Raw genomic sequence first — 19,726 nt, forward strand, 5'->3', positions numbered from 1 at the left:
TATCACACACACACGCGCACACACACACACACACACACTAGTATGAGAAGAGGTGCGTCTGTGCCAGGATTCATTGGCTTGTATTTTTAACTCGTCATTCCAGGTCTCCCATCCAAAGTGTTAACACGTCAAACTTAGCTTTGGTGTCGCACACAAACTCATCTTGACTCACTTGAAGTCGGTAACTCGTCAGTAAAGGGGTTGAGGAGATGTTATACATCAAGGTACATTTATTTTCTTATTGTAATTAAATACATAGTGTAAGTGCAAATAGTTAAAGAATCCAGGGTCTAAAGAACTACAGAGTATAGTTGAACATAGTACAAAGTTGAACAGTTATTCAAACAAGCTAAATATCACCAGATACTCCTTGTCTTCATAGTAGTTGTACAACAGTACCTTAAACATGTGTCTTGTTCCTTATGGTTATACAAAAGCAAAAACCCTACAATTACCACATCTAAGACGCATATTGTTAAATTATGTTGTGCTTGGACACACCAAAAGGAAATCATTTTTGCTATTTATATATATATGGACATATACTGAGAAGTCCTGGCGGCTAACTCAGACACATGAAGCATCATTTCACATTGGCAGCAGAGCACGTCTGTGGGCATTTAGCTTTTTTTGTGCCAAACCATACAGTTTGTGGTAAGCACTGCAAAGCAGAAATGTAGCGTGATTTAAAAACTGCACAAAAGATATCAAATATTTACCCAAGGCTTGACTTCATGCACTTTAATAATAAGCAACACAAAAAAAGTCAGTTTCTTTTTTTGTTTTCTAGTTGTGTACTTGTCTACCAAGAAACAGGATTATGTATGTGTGACTGTGTGTTAGTGTTTCGACTGCTATAGACAGGGTGAAGGTTTCTCCAGTGGATGCTTGAAGAGAACACCAAGATGACATAGCACTATGCCCCACAGATGACGACCAGGCTCTTCAACAGTGATCGAGCTGCCAGACTGAGCTGGACTGGACTGTCGGCTTCATGGTGAGACAGACAGATCTACTCCTCCTTCCTCTTGGCCCCGGGGATCTTCGCTTGGATCCTGTAGAGAGAAAACGGCCTTTCATGCCACATGTCCATCAATGTATTTATTTTAGCTCAGGTTGTGCTTATTTTACTTAATTTTGAACCCCGGTGTTTTTGGTCTTTCTTTTTATGGCAGTCCATGGAACGGACTGTTAGGTTTGACTAAAATTGGTAAATAGATAGTGTTCAGTCCCAAAAAACTGTAGGCAAACAGTTTGGCATCAACTAACCCTTTAGAGATCCATAGACATTACTGTTTAAAATGTCTGTGTAAACACAGCTAGTGTGTGTGTATATAAGCAAGTCAGTTGACCCACTAATCACCCTGTGCAACATGTTGGTAGCCTTTTTTATTAATCTGAAACAAATTTGGACCTTTGTAAAAATTTTAATTCATAGCATGAATGAAAGTTTATAATTGGAAAATATGCTGAGCACAGTTGCTCTTTTCAGCAACAGCCTGCTTACACACAAATACCTGGAGGCTGCCCAGTACACTGCCATTTTATCTGCAGGCCACTGAGCAGAGGAGTAAAGGTTAAGTGCCTCAATGGCTCTAATCAAGGTAAATTGAGTGCTTTTTGGGTTATTGTTCGCCCCTGAAGACTCCTCACTGTATCTGTGAACGAGGTGCATTGCTTGATTTCTTCTTCGTGTGGCTCGGTGCTCAAACGCAGCTACATTTGTTTGTATATCTCAAATGACTTTTGAAAAAAAGGTCTAAATGACAAACACTCACTTCCCCACCACGGAGTTGACATGGGTCCGTATTAGTCCCACATACTGGTCAATCTGTGCCTGAAAACCAAAGAAAGGTGACAGGTGTAAATACCAGACAGGTAAACTTTACTTATCATGATGCTCAAAATCCTACCTGATGTTTCTCGTAAACCACAGGCATGCTGAACATGGAGACCACAGCTGTAGAGGCAGGAAGAGAGTCATGGTTAATTCTGACACCAACATACCCCAACAGCCAACACTTATCTAAGGTAAACTGGAAAAGTCAACAGGCAATGTACACGTCACGTTAAACAGTAAAGTAAACATATCCAATAAATGAATTTAGTTCTGGCTGTCTTAAGGACATGCTTTACTTCTCTTTGATAGATATGATACAATACAACTTTGTTATAAGTACTAAAAATGGTTGAACGTTTGACACAGAAAAGGTAAAGATTGCGTGTGAGTCAACAACAGTGCTGGTTGAATGAAACAGTCAGAATGACCTCACCTAGGATGAGCAGTGTCAGGCCATTGAAGAGAGCGCCCACGTAGGTCAGCAGCCACATCAAAACAGCAAACTGAAACACACAGACAAGACATGTTTTAATCATTCGAACCTTGTGTGGCCCCAAGAAGCAGAGCTGATCTTACACTGTACCTGAAGGTGGTGCAGTTTGAAGTTACTCATAGATATTGTCATCCCTTGCTAGCAATACTAAAAGGCAAACGAGTGAGTTTGAGGCAAACCTTCAAGGAGTCAATCAGGTCTTGTACGAGGAACAGCCTGCGGAGCTCCTTCATACAGGTGTTGGAGTACAGTAGGATTTTGTCGGCATATTTACTGATCTGGTCCTGGGATAGAGCGATTTCTATCTCCAAGTAGGCTCTAATAACAAAAACAGAAACATGGGCCTTTCAGTAAGTAAAAGCTACAGACCTGTTCATGAAATCTATTATGGAACAATGTTTAATTGGACTTACTTGAACGGGTGTCCCTCATCGGTCTTCTGCACAGCCTGCAGCACAGACTTGTAGATCCTGAAGCTGATGGTGGCCGAGAGGGCTGCCAGGGCTAAGTAGGCTCCGACGCTGACCACGCTGAACTGGGTCAGTGAGAAGAGAAGCAGAAGCACGCTGCTGAACACAGCCCCAGACTGCTTCACATTCCTCCAGTAGAGCAGGTCAATTGCTGGAAGGAAAGGACATAACAAGGACACAGGGTTAGGACCCTCAACGAGCTCGACCTGACCTCTCACTTTGTGACAAGTAGGCATGGGCATCCACAGACGTATCCATTTCAAAGTGGATTTGGTTGCGTCGCACTACACACCACACATTTGGGTCAAATATCTGGAAGCTGTTCACAACCCAACGTCCTCAGAGATCCTCGGCTGTCACGTGATCCTGTTTTAACCCAGCTTCTTAACCTAGCTTTTCATTAGGTTCGAGTGAGCTGTGGAGCTGTGAGGTGGCGTTAAGGTGTCTTGAGTGATGATTTGCTAGTTCAGTTTCTTTACACCTATATATAGCACGACCTTTGCAGATGATAATACCTGACTTTCATTGGTCGAGCAAGTGTCTCAGTCAGTATTGCGACACTCTGGACCGATGTGACTTCATATTTATCTGATGTGTACTTTTGGTCAGTGGCATCTGGTCTGGTCTCATACGTATGCAACAAGCAGAGAGAACAGACTGACACCGAATGTACACCTGCATTGGCTGCTCAGAGCAGAGTTAATGATTGACCTACAGTATAGCTCAGCAAAGCCCGTAGCCGAAATAGAAGCACTATCAGCAGTTCACAGATAACGGTTCAATGTGACCGAGCCAGACAAGCAGATTTGTGGTCAATGATGAAAGATAGCCACGCTTCAATGCAGTCTCATCAATGCAGTGAAACACAATGATTCTTCCGAACGCTGTCACTAATACAGGCACAAACTTGAAATATAAAACATACTTGTGCATTTTGCCGCACAGGTTTCCTTTCATTCTAACATTTTCTTTTTCTCTATTCTTCGGGCAGTGGGGCCTGTAATACAAAGCCACTAGCAAAGATGAGAGTGAGAAGTGATAACTGAGGATTAGCCCAGTGTACCATTACAGCCGACATGGTCCTCTGGCAGTCGTCTGTGTCGATGGAAACACAGGCCTGTTTCCATGAGAACTGTCGGCTGCTTGTTTCACCTCTGCTGAAACAGCTGCCTCGAACACTGCAGGTCTAACAGCACTACCAGGTTTTGCCATTCATTTGTTGGTTCAGACACCTGGATATCCTTTACGTCACATCAGGAGGCAAACAGAACCGGTTTGTTAATGTAAACTTTTGTGGCTGTGAAGATGAGAAAATCGTGGCTGAGGTCTCCTGGGTGTCTTACTCTTTCTCTCTGAGCTGTTTGCCTGCCTGCTCTAATTTTAGCTGTGGAGCTGTGAGCAGCATAGTGATGACGGCCATCTTTACTCTCCACTGAAAGGCATCTGAGAATGCCAAAAAGGCAGGCTTAACCTGGGTGTCAGAAGAACAACTGTGACTAAGTGAATCTCTGCTTACCCACACACTAACCTTCCCATACTGTATAACAACATGTTTTTCTTATCAGAAACCAAGAGTGACTTACAGTAGACATCTGCCCCCGCACCCTCTCCCACCCTCACTATCAAGTCATAGACTCTACTCATTCAGAAACAGTAAGAACAGGATCCATGTGCCCTCGCTGCTGTACATGCACCACTCCCCACAGAAGCTATTGTTGCTGCCGCCACTGACAGTCTGTCCATGTGGCAACTGGTTTGCGTGATGATGCTCGCATACAAAACACACTGGCGGGCACAGGTAGCACATACACCAGCTTTAAAAACACTTTCGCTCTCCCACACACACACACACACACAGCTCTGCCAGAGACAGGTGATGACCGGCGACAGCAACCGTGCCGGTCACATTATTGTGATGTGCTGCACACACTGCACGCAGACTAAAAATGCTTTAGCGAGTCCAGTAGAAGCATGTACTGACCTGCGGATCCCATGGCTGAACAGGGAAAGAGGCAGCTGCTTTATCCACGGACAAAAGGAGAGCACTGAAGGGGGAGTCCCCCCTGCACAGGAGGGGAGGGGCCACAGCCACACCAGCAAATCAGCACTTGACTGTGCAGGGGGACTGAGGCAGGGAGGGCGGGAGGATGGGTGTCTGTGGGGTGCGGTTGCCAAAGAATCACATTGCAATCCAGCACACACACGTTAAAACACACATACAGACTCTCTCTCTCTCTCTCTCTCTCTCTCTCTCTCTCTCTCTCTCTCTCTCTCTCTCTCCCTCTCCCTCCGTGAGCTCTTTCATGGTCAGGCTTTTAAATGCAGCCCCACTCACATGTGACAAAGACTGCCAAGCAGCGACTAAAATAAAAGACTGAATCAAAATGGAAAATTGAAACCAGAGTCTTCATGTGAGCATGTGACTTACTTAGCTGAAGATAAGATAACTAGCATAATATTGCATGCTAATAAACCGCCCAGACTGTCCAACATATTCAACTCCGCCATTAAAAAATAGGCTTCAGTGGGAAGGACCGACAGAGCACCTGCCTGATGCAGTTACCATAGTTACCATGCTCCATTTTCTCTCCACCACTCACTGAGAGATGGAGTGAGGAAGGAAGGAAGGAAGGAAGGAAGGGAGGGGCCAAAATTGGAAGGCAGAGGGAAGAGAGGGGGGGAGTGAAGGAGGGGAACCAGCCCTCCCGGGAACAGAGACTCTTGCTCTGAATCTGGGGAATCAGCAGCAAATGATGTGTCGCTAAAGCCCGACACATGCAGACAGCCTCTCCCTTTATTGTGGAGCACAAAAGGACAATGGCAGGTTTTACACAAAGCCTTGACACTTAACACATGAAAATGAAAAAGATGGTTTGTTGAAAGGGTTTTCAAGAATAAATAATTAAAATCAGACTCATATTTGTGAAAATCTGAGTTTGTAATGTGACTGATTGAAAGAATAAAAATGCTCATTTGTGTGGCGCAACTTCTTTAAACTAGATGACAGATTGGGTGACATTTCAATTGTTAACATTAGCTTGAAGCTTGATAATCATGTGAAGGCATGCACCAAGCGGAAAATGCAGTTAGTTTGCATTATGATTATAATACATGCATTACTTTGAACTACAGTCCTGAGTAAGAACAAAGAATGAGCTGTTTGTTGATATGATTCTTGACTCTTACATTAAACACTTACACCGAGCAGAAATCAAAGCAAATGGTTAACAACAATAATATGATTCCCCTCCTCCTTTTCTGTAGTGAAACTAGTTTAGCCTGACCTCATTGTATCACTGAAGACAGGCCATCAGCCAGAGCGAGCACACTTCTACTGCCAACACGTGTAGAACTTGAGTCTCAGACTTGGAAGTTGAACTTCGAGAAGATGAGTTAAGATTTGGGTGTGACATGATGATTATGAACGTCAAATGTATTACCAGTGATGTTTCTGTTTTTTCTTTCATATAAGTATGAGTCACCAACTCTAGCAAATGATCTAACTAGTGTAGACAGAGCAAACGCACAGCTTGTCCAGAAGAAATGAACAAACAGGGCCAGTTAACCAAAACAGCACTAAAAGGTGTCAACCACACCAACCGCCTTTAAGTCTTGTTGTAAAATGTGATTATTCTCTCAGACCTCTCTCTGTCATTAAACTTATTTCATTATGATTACTTTATCCAAATTAATTATGTGATTTAATTGATAAGAATTTAGAATATATATAAAACATATACGCATCATGCTTCTACCTATAATTTTTCAGTCTTTCTTTTTTGTATATTAGATTGTGGCTTTACTTATTGTAAAATGATTGACTGAATAAAACACAAATCATACAAAAACACACATACATTCCCAGTATATGTTGTGAGCATGCATGAGAAAACCTGGCTGTTGCTCTGTTTGACTAAAAAGTCCATGACTCAATGTCTACATCATTGTTAGATCATTCTTGAGTCTCTCGGACGCAGTGAATCAGTGCATGTGCAATGCAAATGACTAAACTTAAAAATACCTATAGCTTTGAGGTGATTTGCAAACATTCATCTGCAGAAAATAATCTGCTCAATTTGATCCTATGCTGTTCTTGCTATATCAGCTTAATGTGATGCGTTCCCACTGTTGTGGACAGATGGGCTATATTATGTTCCACCGTCACCGGCCAAATCAAATGGACAGTGACTCAATAAGATAATGACAAATGGGGCTTTTCATCAAGGTTACTTTCACAAAGCAGCACATTCACAATCAGTGGCTGTCGTGGTCTCTGTTGGGATACTCAAAGCAGATCAGTGCAATTACACTGCTATTGTGAGCTGAACCTAAGATTATTAACCCCAACCAGTGTGGAGGAAGGGACGCCATTTTCTCTCTTGGCCCCTTCTACGAGTCCTCCATGCTATGGAAACGGACAGACGGAGGATGCTATTCTCCGGCCCAGTCTCTGCAAGGTGCCATGGCGGCCGAGGAGACGGGGCTGATGTAATCAGGATGGGTGTGCCCTGGTTACCATGGTGACAGTCTGTCAATGCCGTCCCCTCCCGTTACTCTGACCGCCTCGTTCCACAAAAACAGAGCATACGCCATATGAAACCAGCTCCCCTGCACGGTTGCAAAGTGGGGAGGGTGATGACAATGACACGCCTTAGTCCACAACACAACGCTGGCATCCATATTAGCATGCACCCAAAACAGATGGCTTCCAGCACACTGGTGTGTATACACTCTTTGATCAAAACACCCACCAGCATCTCTCGCCCCCCTCGGCTTTTTTCTCTTTTTGTTTTTTTGCGGACGCACACACATGCAGCAGAAAGGATCTGTTATCAGGGCGTGTCCGCGTGAAAGGAGGTGCAGGAAAGCACTGCTGTTTGATTCCCCGACACATGACGAATACAGTTAGATGGTCAATGTACACATGCAAAGCACACAGACACACGTTCATGAATGCACACCAACAATGTCATGAATATTTGACCTACATGCGGAGATATCAGCCCTCTCTCACAGCCACAACACACAGACAGATTGATGAGTAGATCACAGTAAACACAGCAGTACCCTGGCCCTTCCAGCCGCTCCAGGAGCTTTCCTTCTTGGTCACGTCTGCAGTGGCCTGCATGCTGGTGATCAGTTATGTCCCTGTTCTTTTTCTCTGTGTGGTCTCCGATTTCTTCTTTGTCTCCCTCTGCAGTAGCACCGACTCACTCACTCATCCAAGAAAGGCATGAATGGCCAAAAAAAAAAGGATGCGGGAGATAGGCTGAGATGACAGAGAGGGAGGAAGGGAGGGAGGGAGGAAAGGTTTCCAAGGTGCTGCCGGCTCGCGGAGCTCACAGACTGATGCTCGCAAGCAGCGATGGCTTAAAAAGAAGGAGCGGGGAAACTGCGTGTGTGTGTGTGTGTGTGTGTGTGTGTGTGTGTGTGTGTGTGTGTGTGCTGGGGGAGGGGGGTCAAATTGTAAACACCACAGTTGCTGCTGCAGCAAACCATCCATGCAATGATTAAAAACCAAAAGGGTGGGTGGTGATTATTGGAGACAAGGCTTTTGTCTTGAAAGGAAAGGAACACTAGCTTTCACAATAAAAGCTCGAACAGAGCATCAGAACAGACTGGTGATGGTGGGTAGAGTGGGAGGGTTATCCCACGTTTGCTCGTCATATACTTCCATTTTAGATCATTAGATTTTTGCCAGTGTTACAGAACACTAATTACTGGTGCAATTAATAATGTAGGCCATAAATAGGGTTTGTAACAGTAGTCATTTTAATAGTCTGATGTCATGTTGCACACCAGACAGGTGCAATAGCAGTTTCTTCTAAAGGTTGAAAATAGCTGGACTTGAGGCCATGTTGCCAAGGAAAAATATGGCAAACATCCAGGTCTGTTATTTATTTGCACAGAACAATAAGACGGTTATAGTCAGTGATTGAAATAGCTATTTCCACTATGACTCACTGATAATTGAACAGGCTAAGTGCTTGCACTTTAATAATTCATGACCAGAGACACTGTGCATTACAGCACAGTGTTCTTTGTTTAGTGCCCTTAGGACGTGTTTGTGATTTACAATTTCAGTTTGTAATGCAAAGGATCCTGTAAAGAGACCTGGAACTGAATAAGCAACATAGGATGCTCATAAAAGTGGTGCAATAGAAACAGCACAGTCACTGTGTTGTCAACACTGAGCAGAAAACAATCACTTTGTAGTTACGTCATTTTTCAATCCAATCAAAGCCATTAGTCAGGCCCCTCTGTCCCCTCATGCCACACAGCCGCACCTCACACCTTCTGCTCACTGCACCCTTGACATGCTTCAGTGCCAATACCAACCAAGAAAAAATAATATATCTATACATATAAATATCCCTGAAGCAGACTGAAGACCATCACTGTTTCTATGGCAACTGACATGGAAGTGCACCATGAAAACAATACCTGCTGGTCTTCAACATAGGAGCTGTGACAAAGGTACACTGCGCCCCCTGGTGGTGGAGAGAAAATACACATGACCTGCTTTTTAGCATTTCCAGAACCTTCCTACAGTCCGAGTAAACAAAACAATGACTTTCTTTTTAATAAACTATTTAATCCTAACAGCTCATGATTTTGTACATTTAAATTGTGTTACTGACTTAATAGTCACATTCTGCTGGACCAGAGTGAATTAGTAGGTGTGAGTTTCGAAAACCAAAGCCAAACACCACTCATTAAGATCTTATTTTTTTCTGCTCTGTATGTTGTGAAATTCAAGAGGATGCCTTCAAAGCGCCAAGTAGGAGGGTGCCCCAGTTTTGACTTCATAGGGTTATGTAAACCCAATGTGTACAAGGATGAAGAACAGCCAATAGAAGTCAAAATACCCATGGCAGCCCCAGCCAGCTTAGACTGCATTAACTCCTGCTGACTGCGACTGACATCTTTGACTTATCTAATCACAGAGGGATTTAAGGAGTCAGACGAAGAAACAGGGTTTTATCCTCAACATCTGCAATTTCATAATTAAAGAGAGTAATGTTTACACATTTAGACAGTGTGGCTTTTGAGTTTCAATCATCATGAATTGTCATAAATGGGAATCAATTTCATCTTCACTGCTTTATTTTTCCTTCTCAAAAGTACCACCAGGGGGAAGTAGACCTCAGGAACGTACAACACTTCACCCACCCCAGCATGGACACATCCCACCTCGCTCAGCTATCCTGTTTACATCCCCAGCCTTGTCGACGAAACACTGCTAAAGCACACCATGCAGGTTGCTTCCAGAAGGTACACGAACACAAGCACTGCATTCGGGACTTGATTAAGAATGTCAATCATTTTCAGTCTTTCCGATTTTATCCCTAGCTGTTATTATGAGAACGGTTTTAAACACAAATGCACATGCGATAGCTCTTCAATTCGGGCAGGAAGACATCAGAATATGCAACGCTACAGAAAACGCTACCTGTTCCACAGCACTATTTCTGGAAAGCCAATACCCGGGATAGCAGCTTTTAAGCCAAGGTGAAACCACTGGAACAATGAAAAGATTACATTACATGTTTTGTGGAATTATATTACTTGTATACTTGAGGAAACAACTTATTTTGTGCAAAAGAGAAAATCCATATTTCTAAGACTGACCTTTTTGTTTATCAAAGCCCTGCAGGGAGATTGAGGCAGCCGGCTTTCCGAGGTCTCCCTTGCCCTCATTGGTGTGCTTGTACATGTCGTCTAGGTGGGGCCTCTCCGCTCGCACCTCTGGGGGCACGGCAGCAGTTGGAGGCTTGGGCTTGCTCGGGCGATCCTCCTCTGTTTTCACTGGGGTCTTGGCCTTTTCTGTGATTAAGGGCTCGGCTGGCGCCGCCTCTGCCATATTTCGGGGAGGCACGGCACTGGGAACCAGGGGAGAGGGAGGTCTGACTCCTTGTTTGGGGCCACTCAAGCCATGCTCTCTCTTTGGGCTCTCTTCAGACGCAGACTCAATGAAGAGATCACTGTCGAGCTCTGCCTCTCGCTCCTCTCTCAGAATGCTGTAGGCTGTGGGTGGAGCGTGGTTGCCTGCTAGGCCGAAACCACCCTTGGCGATTGGAGGATTGTCAAAGGGGTTGTTAGGCTGGCTGAAAGTGCCCTTGCTTTTAGGCGGCTGGACAAATGGGTTGCTAGTGGCCTTTGGAGGCTCCTCAGACACCAGCTCAATCTCTGAGTCTCCAGACTCAGCGCTGCTGCCATCATGGTCCCTGCTGCCTGCCTTAGTGCTTGGACTGCTTTTGGAAGCTGCAGGCTTCACTGCATCAGCCTTGAACATGTCATGGGAAGGGAATTCTTTTTCTGTTCAAAAACAAATGCAGAGAGGCCAATTAGGTATTTGTTCACATTACAAATTCAGACATAGAGTATTTGTACATATGCAACTTAAAGCCATTCTGACAAATCCAATGTTTACTTGTTCAATGTAACTTTTCTATTGCAACCTTACTTGTTTTTTATGGAGTCAACATTATCTGCATGAAAAATAGCTGCCATTTTGTAGTTTTTTGATTGGACAAGTATTTAATTTACATGACGTTATAATAATAATGTGGTTATTTTATCCATAAATAGTTTCTTCATTGATTTTCCAGACAATGTACAATTTTAAAATATAGTGATATAGCAAATATGAGATTATGTATACCATGATCGGGAATTTTATCTACATCACCAACTCCTACGTCTGACAAAGTGTGGCAGGTGTTTGTGTGTGTGCTGTGCCTACGTGTTGGTGAAGCATTGGGAGTGGAGGCAGGGCTGTCATCTTCTGGCTCTGATAGCGTCACAGTGGGAACCCCCTGCAAACCCACACTGAGGACGTTTTCACGCTCAGACACACTGACTGGAGAGGCGTGTTGCTGCATCTCAGTCTTGGCAGTTTGAGGATGGGACTCAGTCAAAGTGATCTTCACCGGGCTGGCCGTCTGTGGGGTACCGCCCAGGTTTCGGTAGGAGCGGTAATCTGACAACTCTTCATCGGATGGCTCCTCTACGTAGGGGAAAGAGTGGGAGCCCAGTGCTGAACCTTCCTCTTCCGCCTCATCGCCGTGGTTTTTATCCATGTAGCTGCCCAATGAGTCATGACCAGTTGAGCCTGTGTCCACCAGACTGTGCCGATCATGACGCTCATCCCCATGGCTAATGTCCATGTAGTTGTAGGATTCTGTCTTATCTGAGCCAAACAGAGATTGTGGCATGTCATCAACCAGGTTGGAAGTCATCTTGGTGCTGGAGCTGAAGCTATAGGTATCGCTGGAGAAGTGATCCAGATCAGAGGAGCCAGAGGAAGGCTTAGTTGGTTTCAGGTCATCCGACAGGTAGGAGGCTTCCCGACCTGATGTGAAGCTCTGATTTGACATCAGGGAAGTGTAGACATCCCCATCATCGTTCATAGGTGTCCTAAACAGACCAGACATGTGGCCATCTACAGAGATTGACAGAAAAAGAAAGAACAGTGAGGTTACACACTGATAAGGCAGAATAACAGCAGTCTATGTGACACACACTCAAATCAGCCTGTGCCTGAGCTTTTTTTATTAAGGAAACATAGTTTAACAAGACTATGCTTCATCTGGTGCCGCTGCCAAGAAGAGGGGCTGTGGCACTGTGAGGGCAGCACAGTCAGACTGGGTGCTCGGCTGTGAAGATCAGTGAGGCAGCAGTAACAGAGGGTACTTGTACCCAGTGTGGGACAAAGAGGGATTGTTCAGACCCCCCAAAACCACAGAGCAACAACTAGAGTCTGTTCTAAATCATGCAGGCAAAGGGCTTTCTATTAGTCACATATCTGCTCTGTAATCACTACAATCCTGCATCTCCCCTGATAAAGAAGAGCCATGAAAACAAACACATATAAAATATGAACAATACACTGTATGTGCAAGCTACCCTCTCCAGAAAATAAAACGGCTTAAGCTACTACACCAGGTTTACTAAACTCTTCCATAATGAATGTATACAATAAATATTTCAAACACAGCATGCATCGCTGTGGTATACGACACACATGCAACATTTAAATAATACTAGTTGAAACTATACAATTTCTGTGCTAAGAATGCACAACCACCAGGTGTTAGCTGTGAACTTGTGTGTGCTCTGCTGTAAAATATCACTCAACATTTCATTGAATAATTTGTTACTGTGCTGCAGCGAAACGTTATGGATCCTCATATTACAAATGCCTTGCAAAACAGGAAGAGACTTGATAGGGATGTTATTTCAAATTATCAGGTCAGAAGTCAAGGTTAGGTCAGGTATTCAGACTTGTTGAATTTGTCTTTAAGTCATGCAACTCCACCAACTAACACACACTGTCTCATGTTCATACACTAATACAGGAGTGTACACACAACACACACACTACTGTACAACACCACACTTTTGCTAATATTTGTAATGTGCTATGTACAAGTCAGAGTTTATACTTCCACATACTGAGCACCTCCTCCTGCTCTCAAGCCCTGCTTCTCCCAGGGCAGTGGTGGTGCTATTAATAGGCTGGGTCCAGCTGCTGGGCTGGATGAGGGGGGGAGATTTAAAATAGCAGCCTTAGGGTTAGCTATGGAGGATGCAGAATGACTGACAGAAGACCCAACAGGTCAGGATGTCCCGTCCCTCCCTTCGCTTCCTCTAAAACGCCCCACCACCCTTCCCTTCTGCTGTCCTTCCAACTGCTGCGCCTTCATCGTCATTAACAATACATCATACCGCAGTACAATGGCTCAAACGTTACACACCCATGCTGGGACATAGAGGGAGGGCTGATGTGGCATGGAGGAAAAGCAAGGCAGGCCCACGCTCTTGAGCTGCAGATTATTTTGTATCTAATAGACTCAAATGTCTTGTAGATCAAGCCAGATGCAAAATGGATGGACAAAGCCGTTGAGACAACTTCAGTTCAGTGACACAAATGCCCTTGATGCACTGCTAAAGCCAACCGATGTATAATCCTCTTAGTGTACTACCATCGCATAGGTCACATCAGCCATTACCCTGGCAACACCATCATAATCTTACACTTACTGATACACTGGACAGAAACCTACTGTGCAGATGTGGGAAGCACTAAGAGCCACTACAAACTGTGAAGAGAGGTGATATCAGGAGCTGTGAACTGCCAGTAATCCTGTTGACTGTGGACAACACACCCCCTCGCTCTGCATCATCCCATTCACATACCAACACAAAAACCCACCGGCAGTTGCATAAGGCATCTGTAACAATAAAGAAGCTGGTGCTTGTCTTTAACTGCCATGGGGGCAACCATGCTGGGCAGTGACAAAGTTGGTTTGCTGAGATTAGGGGCATTTTGAATCTGTTGATATGGCGTAGCACCCAAACACTGGAGAAAAACCCACAAGGCGGAAACAAATGCTTTGCTGCACTCAGACGGGATTGGATGTGACAATAGAGGAATCCTCAGCTCCCACTGTAGCCACACAACATAACCATGTCACTGAAGGGATGGTGCATTTAAATAAATAAATCCTGGTGGATGTGCTGTGAAGGGGCAGTCCTTTTGTTGTCCTCTGTGCAGCCTGTGCAGCCTGTGCAGCCAGTCCGGCCCCGAAACTAATGCAGCCTGACAATCTGTGCTACGCCGAGGCATGGGCTCTTAATTACCGAGCTACAGACAAAAACCTGTGCGCTCAGACGATATTAAAAGAGCCAGAGTGGCAAAATTAATTTATTACCACTTTGAAATGAAGGTGTTTACTGAGCTGCATGTAGGACTTGTGTGTGCAAGAGGGTTTACAAAAATAAACTAATGTGATAACAGAAAGGGATTTTTAAATCTCCAGAACTCTGTGTTGTCTCACTTCTAGCAGTCAGGAGTCCAGTGCAACGACTTTCAAAGGAATTACCTCTGTTAGTGGGTTTTGTCCAAGTAAACACCATCGTTAATCTCATCAGGAGTTCAGCTTTACTTTTAAACATCTGTTAATCTACTGTAGTGTAACGATTCTATCACTCTGTCCGTGACCCCTTTGACTGTGGTGTTACCTTTCAGGAGATCTCTTTCACTCCATGACCTCGTGGAAAGTAATCCATCAAGATGCTTCCTTACTGTGCTCTTCTTTCAAAGCCATCTGTGCCTTTGAGATTCAATAATATGCTGCAGCTTGATGCTTTTAGGTATAAATTGTCCCTTGTACTCGGAACTGCAAAATACTTTATTCCTAAATCTAAAAATGTGGATTATGCACAAAAATTTAATAAACTGTGCACATTATATGAAACATTTAAATTAGCCACTACTTGGAGAGAGATGACAAAAAACACCCTTTGTCAGCACAGACTATATAAACTGGCCTTTTTATTTTTATTTGTGAATGTATTTAGAAATGTTGACAAATGTATTTGAAAGTACATTGAAGTTTTTATTATGTTCTATCGAGAGTGATATACTGTTATATTTTATAAACCAAGTCCCTTGCTAATTAAACTGTGGCACAATTTGACTGTTAATGGTCTCTGGCTTTAAACACTTAGATTATGAAATGTATGTTCCTAATTTATTTATTACAAAATCCTTGGCTGAACAAATACATGAATACCCACTAACTATCCCATTTTAAAAGAGAAGATAATGGAGAGCACAAAGCCAGACTATACTAAGAGCTGAGGTACAACAAAACTACTGGCAGAGGTCGATAGGAGAACAGCTGTGCCGAGGGCTGCATTGATCCAAGACAATGAGGACTCACAATTATTGTAAGAAACTTCAATGTATCTACCATTCTTAAAAAAATCACTAAAGGCCACACAGGACAAATGTTATTCCAGCATGCTTTGTCACAGATAAATCAATGTAGAGGCAGTTAAAATAAAAGCTAATCTGTGCCTGTTCAGATTCTGAAGTCGTAGTACGTACAGTATCTGTCTTCCACTGTATTGATCGTATTTTTCTTGCTTGGATGGAGCTTTATGGATGAATGGAGAGGATGTGGGAGGATCCAGACTGAGTGTCTGCTAGCTGTCTGCTTTGGGTCAAAGCTGTCGATTCAGTGTGACTTTGGACTGGCATTTCATGTTCATTGTATAGACATGTACAGGTATTAAAGGGTACAGACGCAGGCAGGAACATGCATACAACAACCAGCACAAAAATGAGATGGACTTCCTTGTTTAAAAATGTTGCTGCTGGTACTAGCTCAGGGATTACTTTGTGCCCACAGGCTAGAGAGCTGGACTGAGGCAGTAAAATCGTAAACGTTATTGCTGGCTTTCAACTGTTTTCTATGTACCCACAGGGGATGAAAAGACATGATAAATTATGATGTATTGATATAAGTATAACACTATTGCTTTGTTTTTGTCCGCTGCAGTGGAGCTTTTTGAGTCAGTAATGTTTTTATAACAAGACATTAGCTAATTGGTTCTGGAGACAGATGCAGAACAATGTGATTGGAAACCTGGCAGGTAACACATGGGATTAGCACTCTAAATCATCCAAATCAGACACCCTAGTATGTTGTACACCCTTTAAGCCTTATTTAATTATGTAAGGTGCTAGACAACACATTTTAAACCACAATAGCAAACTGAAGTACAGTAAACTCTGGCTCACACCTGGGAGCTGCTCAGTTGACACTGACTGAGTAATAAGTAAGTGCTTTTGTCAAGAGTCAGATACTGAATTAAAGGTTTTCGTGAAAGTAAAGAGAATTATTTGTATTTCCTGATTTTCCCTGACAGCCTGCCTGAACTATCAGCCTTCTCATCGCAACCTTGCCTCTCTTGCCATTAAGCTGCTCCCCCCTCCTCGTCCTCCTCATCCTCATCGTCCACCCTTGTATTATTTTGCATCTTTATCATCCAGTCTGAAAAGACCGAGCACTGCTCTGCCCCTAGGAACAGGAGCTAAAGGCACAAATGCATTGTGCTGGTTGGCTTATGCAGTCCAGTGGAGTCCACTAAGAGCTTTCCCTATTTAACAGATATGGAAAAGACCCAGCCAGACATATGCTGTCTCATCTTTGTCCCTGATGATACGCTGGAAAAGAGAAGAACTCAAGGCTAATCCACCTATCAGGGACTGGATTGTGTTGGAGACTGTTTCTCATGACAATGATATCTAACTAAAATGAGTTATGAAGAGCTTGTAGGGAAAAAGGATGTCAAAATGTTTGTGTACAATATGCACTTATATGCACTTATTTCTTCTCAGACAGCAGTGGAGGCTATTAGACACAACATGTGCTTCAGGGAAAATGTGAGATTTTCAAAGCAAACATAGACCTTGATTTAGCAATATTCCACAACGTTATTTCTCGTGGTTCTCGAAACTTTGACAGGATGTGTATCTTTTGAGAATAAAATACACTAGACTGTACTGCACTGACTTTGATCTAAGGATACAGTTCTGTCCAGTTGTAATTTAATATAGCTGAAATCAGCATTATTGGCGCCCTGCGGGGAGGATACTGTTGTGAACAAGATTTAGGACAGGGATGGATCAATTACCAAGAGAGGCAACTCTAGACATCTTGGGGAGTTACTACTTTAATGTGTATACTGTGTAAAGGCCAAACATATTTGCTTCCCAGAGCAAAACTAAATATTTACGTTTACAAAACTTTAAATATTATTTTGTGATTATTCACAAGTACAGCAGCGAAGGAAAGTGGATGGAGTTGTTGGGGGTGTTCGATGTCTTTGACAAAGCTCAGAATAGACTGGAACATGTCTGGTCAAGAGGAAAATGTCCAGTCTGCCCTGCTAGATGTGATGAGATCTGCACTGTTCCCACCAAGAACATAAGTGACAGAGAGGATTATTTCACTGGTAGGGTCACAACTCAGCAGGAGTCACAGCAATAAGAGACTGTTTTTCTTTTCATTTTTAGGAATCAAAACATAATCTCTCTCTCTGTCTGTCCATGTGTGTGTATACACAACTTGGAGCTTGCCTGGCACACTGTTATGAAAGTAGAGTAGAGTTTTGTTGTCTTTTTCGAGAAAGCCAGACGAAACAGTTAATCATTTCAAATATATTTTACATGCTGCTTCAAACATTTTTTCTTTAGCTTTTGTAAGTGCAATGCCTTTTTCCAATTGCAACAATGTTTAAATTATACTTGCATGCTAAATTCGGCGCCTCAAAGGATTAAAGTCTAAATTATGCATCTTGTACAGAAGGGGAAAATAACGTTTTTTTTCCTTCTTCTTCTTATTTTAGACCGAAGCACACAAATGAGAAAGGCCTAAGAGGAGACTAGGCGGCGATTTTTTTTTCTTTTAAACATCTCCTCATTAATTTTTCAGTGAATTCGTGTATGAAAGTACAGGGCTCTAGTTTTGCTAGCCAAGCGAATAGTGAGCCCTGCTCGTTCAGGATTAAAAATAGCAGCAACCGCCTAGCTGTGCTTAGGAGAGTGGCAGACTGAAAGCCGAGGTCTGCAGGATGTTCCCATAAAAAACACTGCCTCCAGTATCCAATAATATATAACTAGACCATTAACAAAATCCAGTACCGTGCAGGCTACTTGTTAGGCTACAACAGGACTAATAGCATATTGTGTCGAGTCTCGTTCTGTTGATACACTGATATTTAATCTTTTAAATCGTGTCATCAATATGTCATCCCCTATGCCACCATGCCAAGAATACAGGTAGTTTCTGAAGCTATGGATACAGGCCTACGTTTGGGATTAGAATGACCGTCCAGGCAATTTAAAGTTTAGCAGGCTCTTGTATATGAATGTTGCTTCCCGTCTGTATGACCAGTCGACTCCTCAGCGGAGACTGTGGACTGCTGGGAAACAACGGGTCGGAATGGACGTTTCATAAGCGAAGCTCGAAACCAGTCTGAATAAATAGTGTTTGGAAGATGTCTCATATCTTATGGTTTACTGTCATCTTACGGAAGTTACTCGCTGGCATTCTGTGTTTTCAAGCCCAGAAGTTTTAACTCCACAGACAGACAGACGAGTCCCCTCGTCCTTCTTTACGCTGAATATCCGTCTCGGCTGCGTCTCCCTGTGTTTACATCGAAACGCCAGGGTGGGTTTTGTTAATAGCTGTCAAAGATTGACCCTAATGTGGCTGAAATACTAAACATTGTTCAATACCGCGACTTAACTGCCAGCTTTACCTGTAGATGCAGTTCCCATAGCAACGGGAGGCCTTTTCCCGTCGTCCTGGAGAGAAGGAGACTGTTGATCCAGGTCGCCCGCCGCCGCGCTGCCTCTCGGCTTACGGTCCTCACGCAGCTCGCCCAACCGGGCCGGCGTGTTCCCAAACGGGCTGTTGCTCTCATAGTTATCCCCAAACCACCTCCCCTCCGAACCTAGCTCCTCACCGGGCTGAGCGGACATGCTTTTTCCTGTTATCGGACAGAAGAGGTGCGAGCTAACGGTGCACGGCTTCCTCTTCTTCTGCTTCTTCTTCTTCTTCTTCTGCTTCTTCCTCTTCTTCTGTGCCGGGTCTGTTACTGAAGCGGTGGCAACCCTTCTGCGCGAGAAATGTGTGACAGAGACAAACACACACACACACACACACACAACAACAACAACAACAACAACAACAACAATTCAGCTCTCGGCTCGCGTCTGTCAACTGAGCCTGGGGTTCGTGTTCGCCACAGAGGAGACGGCGGTCGGTCGGGGAGCGAGAGGAGCTAGGGTGATTGTTTTAGTTCAGTGCCCCGGTGGTGACGTCATGGTGTCCGAGAGGCTCAGGGCTGGCACTTTTATTTGGGGCAGAGTCCAACATGAAAAAATGCATTTCGGCGTTGTGGAGTCGAGTGTTTGACATTGGACGAAGTGAATGACAGCTGAATTACGCGTGGCGTGAGGAAACAGTGACAATGACTCTACGCACAGATCAATAATATAATAATGTAATAAAGATAGTGAGAATTTAAAGTCGTAATAATACGAACTGGAAGTTTCCAAAA

The 19,726-nt window shown here is 43.7% G+C and overlaps 1 protein-coding gene across 3 annotated transcripts; it reads right to left on the minus strand.

Moving 5' to 3' along the window:
- Nucleotides 1-210: 210 nt before the first annotated feature.
- rtn1a (reticulon 1a) lies at nucleotides 211-19,485 on the minus strand. 3 transcript variants are annotated; one of them, XM_068579719.1, is made up of 9 exons: nucleotides 18,923-19,485; nucleotides 11,550-12,248; nucleotides 10,436-11,122; nucleotides 2,747-2,954; nucleotides 2,513-2,651; nucleotides 2,274-2,343; nucleotides 1,914-1,960; nucleotides 1,779-1,837; nucleotides 211-1,055 (listed from the first exon to the last, which is right to left on the minus strand). In XM_068579719.1, the coding sequence occupies exons 1-9, from the start codon at nucleotides 19,143-19,145 to the stop codon at nucleotides 1,013-1,015; spliced, it is 2,175 nt and encodes a 724-aa protein (XP_068435820.1). In that variant the 5' UTR covers nucleotides 19,146-19,485; the 3' UTR covers nucleotides 211-1,012. The 3 variants fall into 3 exon arrangements, with proteins under 3 accessions (XP_068435820.1, XP_068435821.1, XP_068435822.1); XM_068579720.1 differs by lacking the exons at nucleotides 10,436-11,122; nucleotides 11,550-12,248; nucleotides 18,923-19,485 and adding an exon at nucleotides 7,871-8,237; XM_068579721.1 differs by lacking the exons at nucleotides 10,436-11,122; nucleotides 11,550-12,248; nucleotides 18,923-19,485 and adding an exon at nucleotides 4,785-5,020.
- Nucleotides 19,486-19,726: the final 241 nt, after the last annotated feature.

Source organism: Clinocottus analis, unplaced genomic scaffold, assembly GCF_023055335.1.
Source record: "Clinocottus analis isolate CAN_PGR_092001 unplaced genomic scaffold, fCliAna1.0.p SCAF_17, whole genome shotgun sequence".
NCBI classification, from domain to species: domain Eukaryota; kingdom Metazoa; phylum Chordata; class Actinopteri; order Perciformes; family Cottidae; genus Clinocottus; species Clinocottus analis.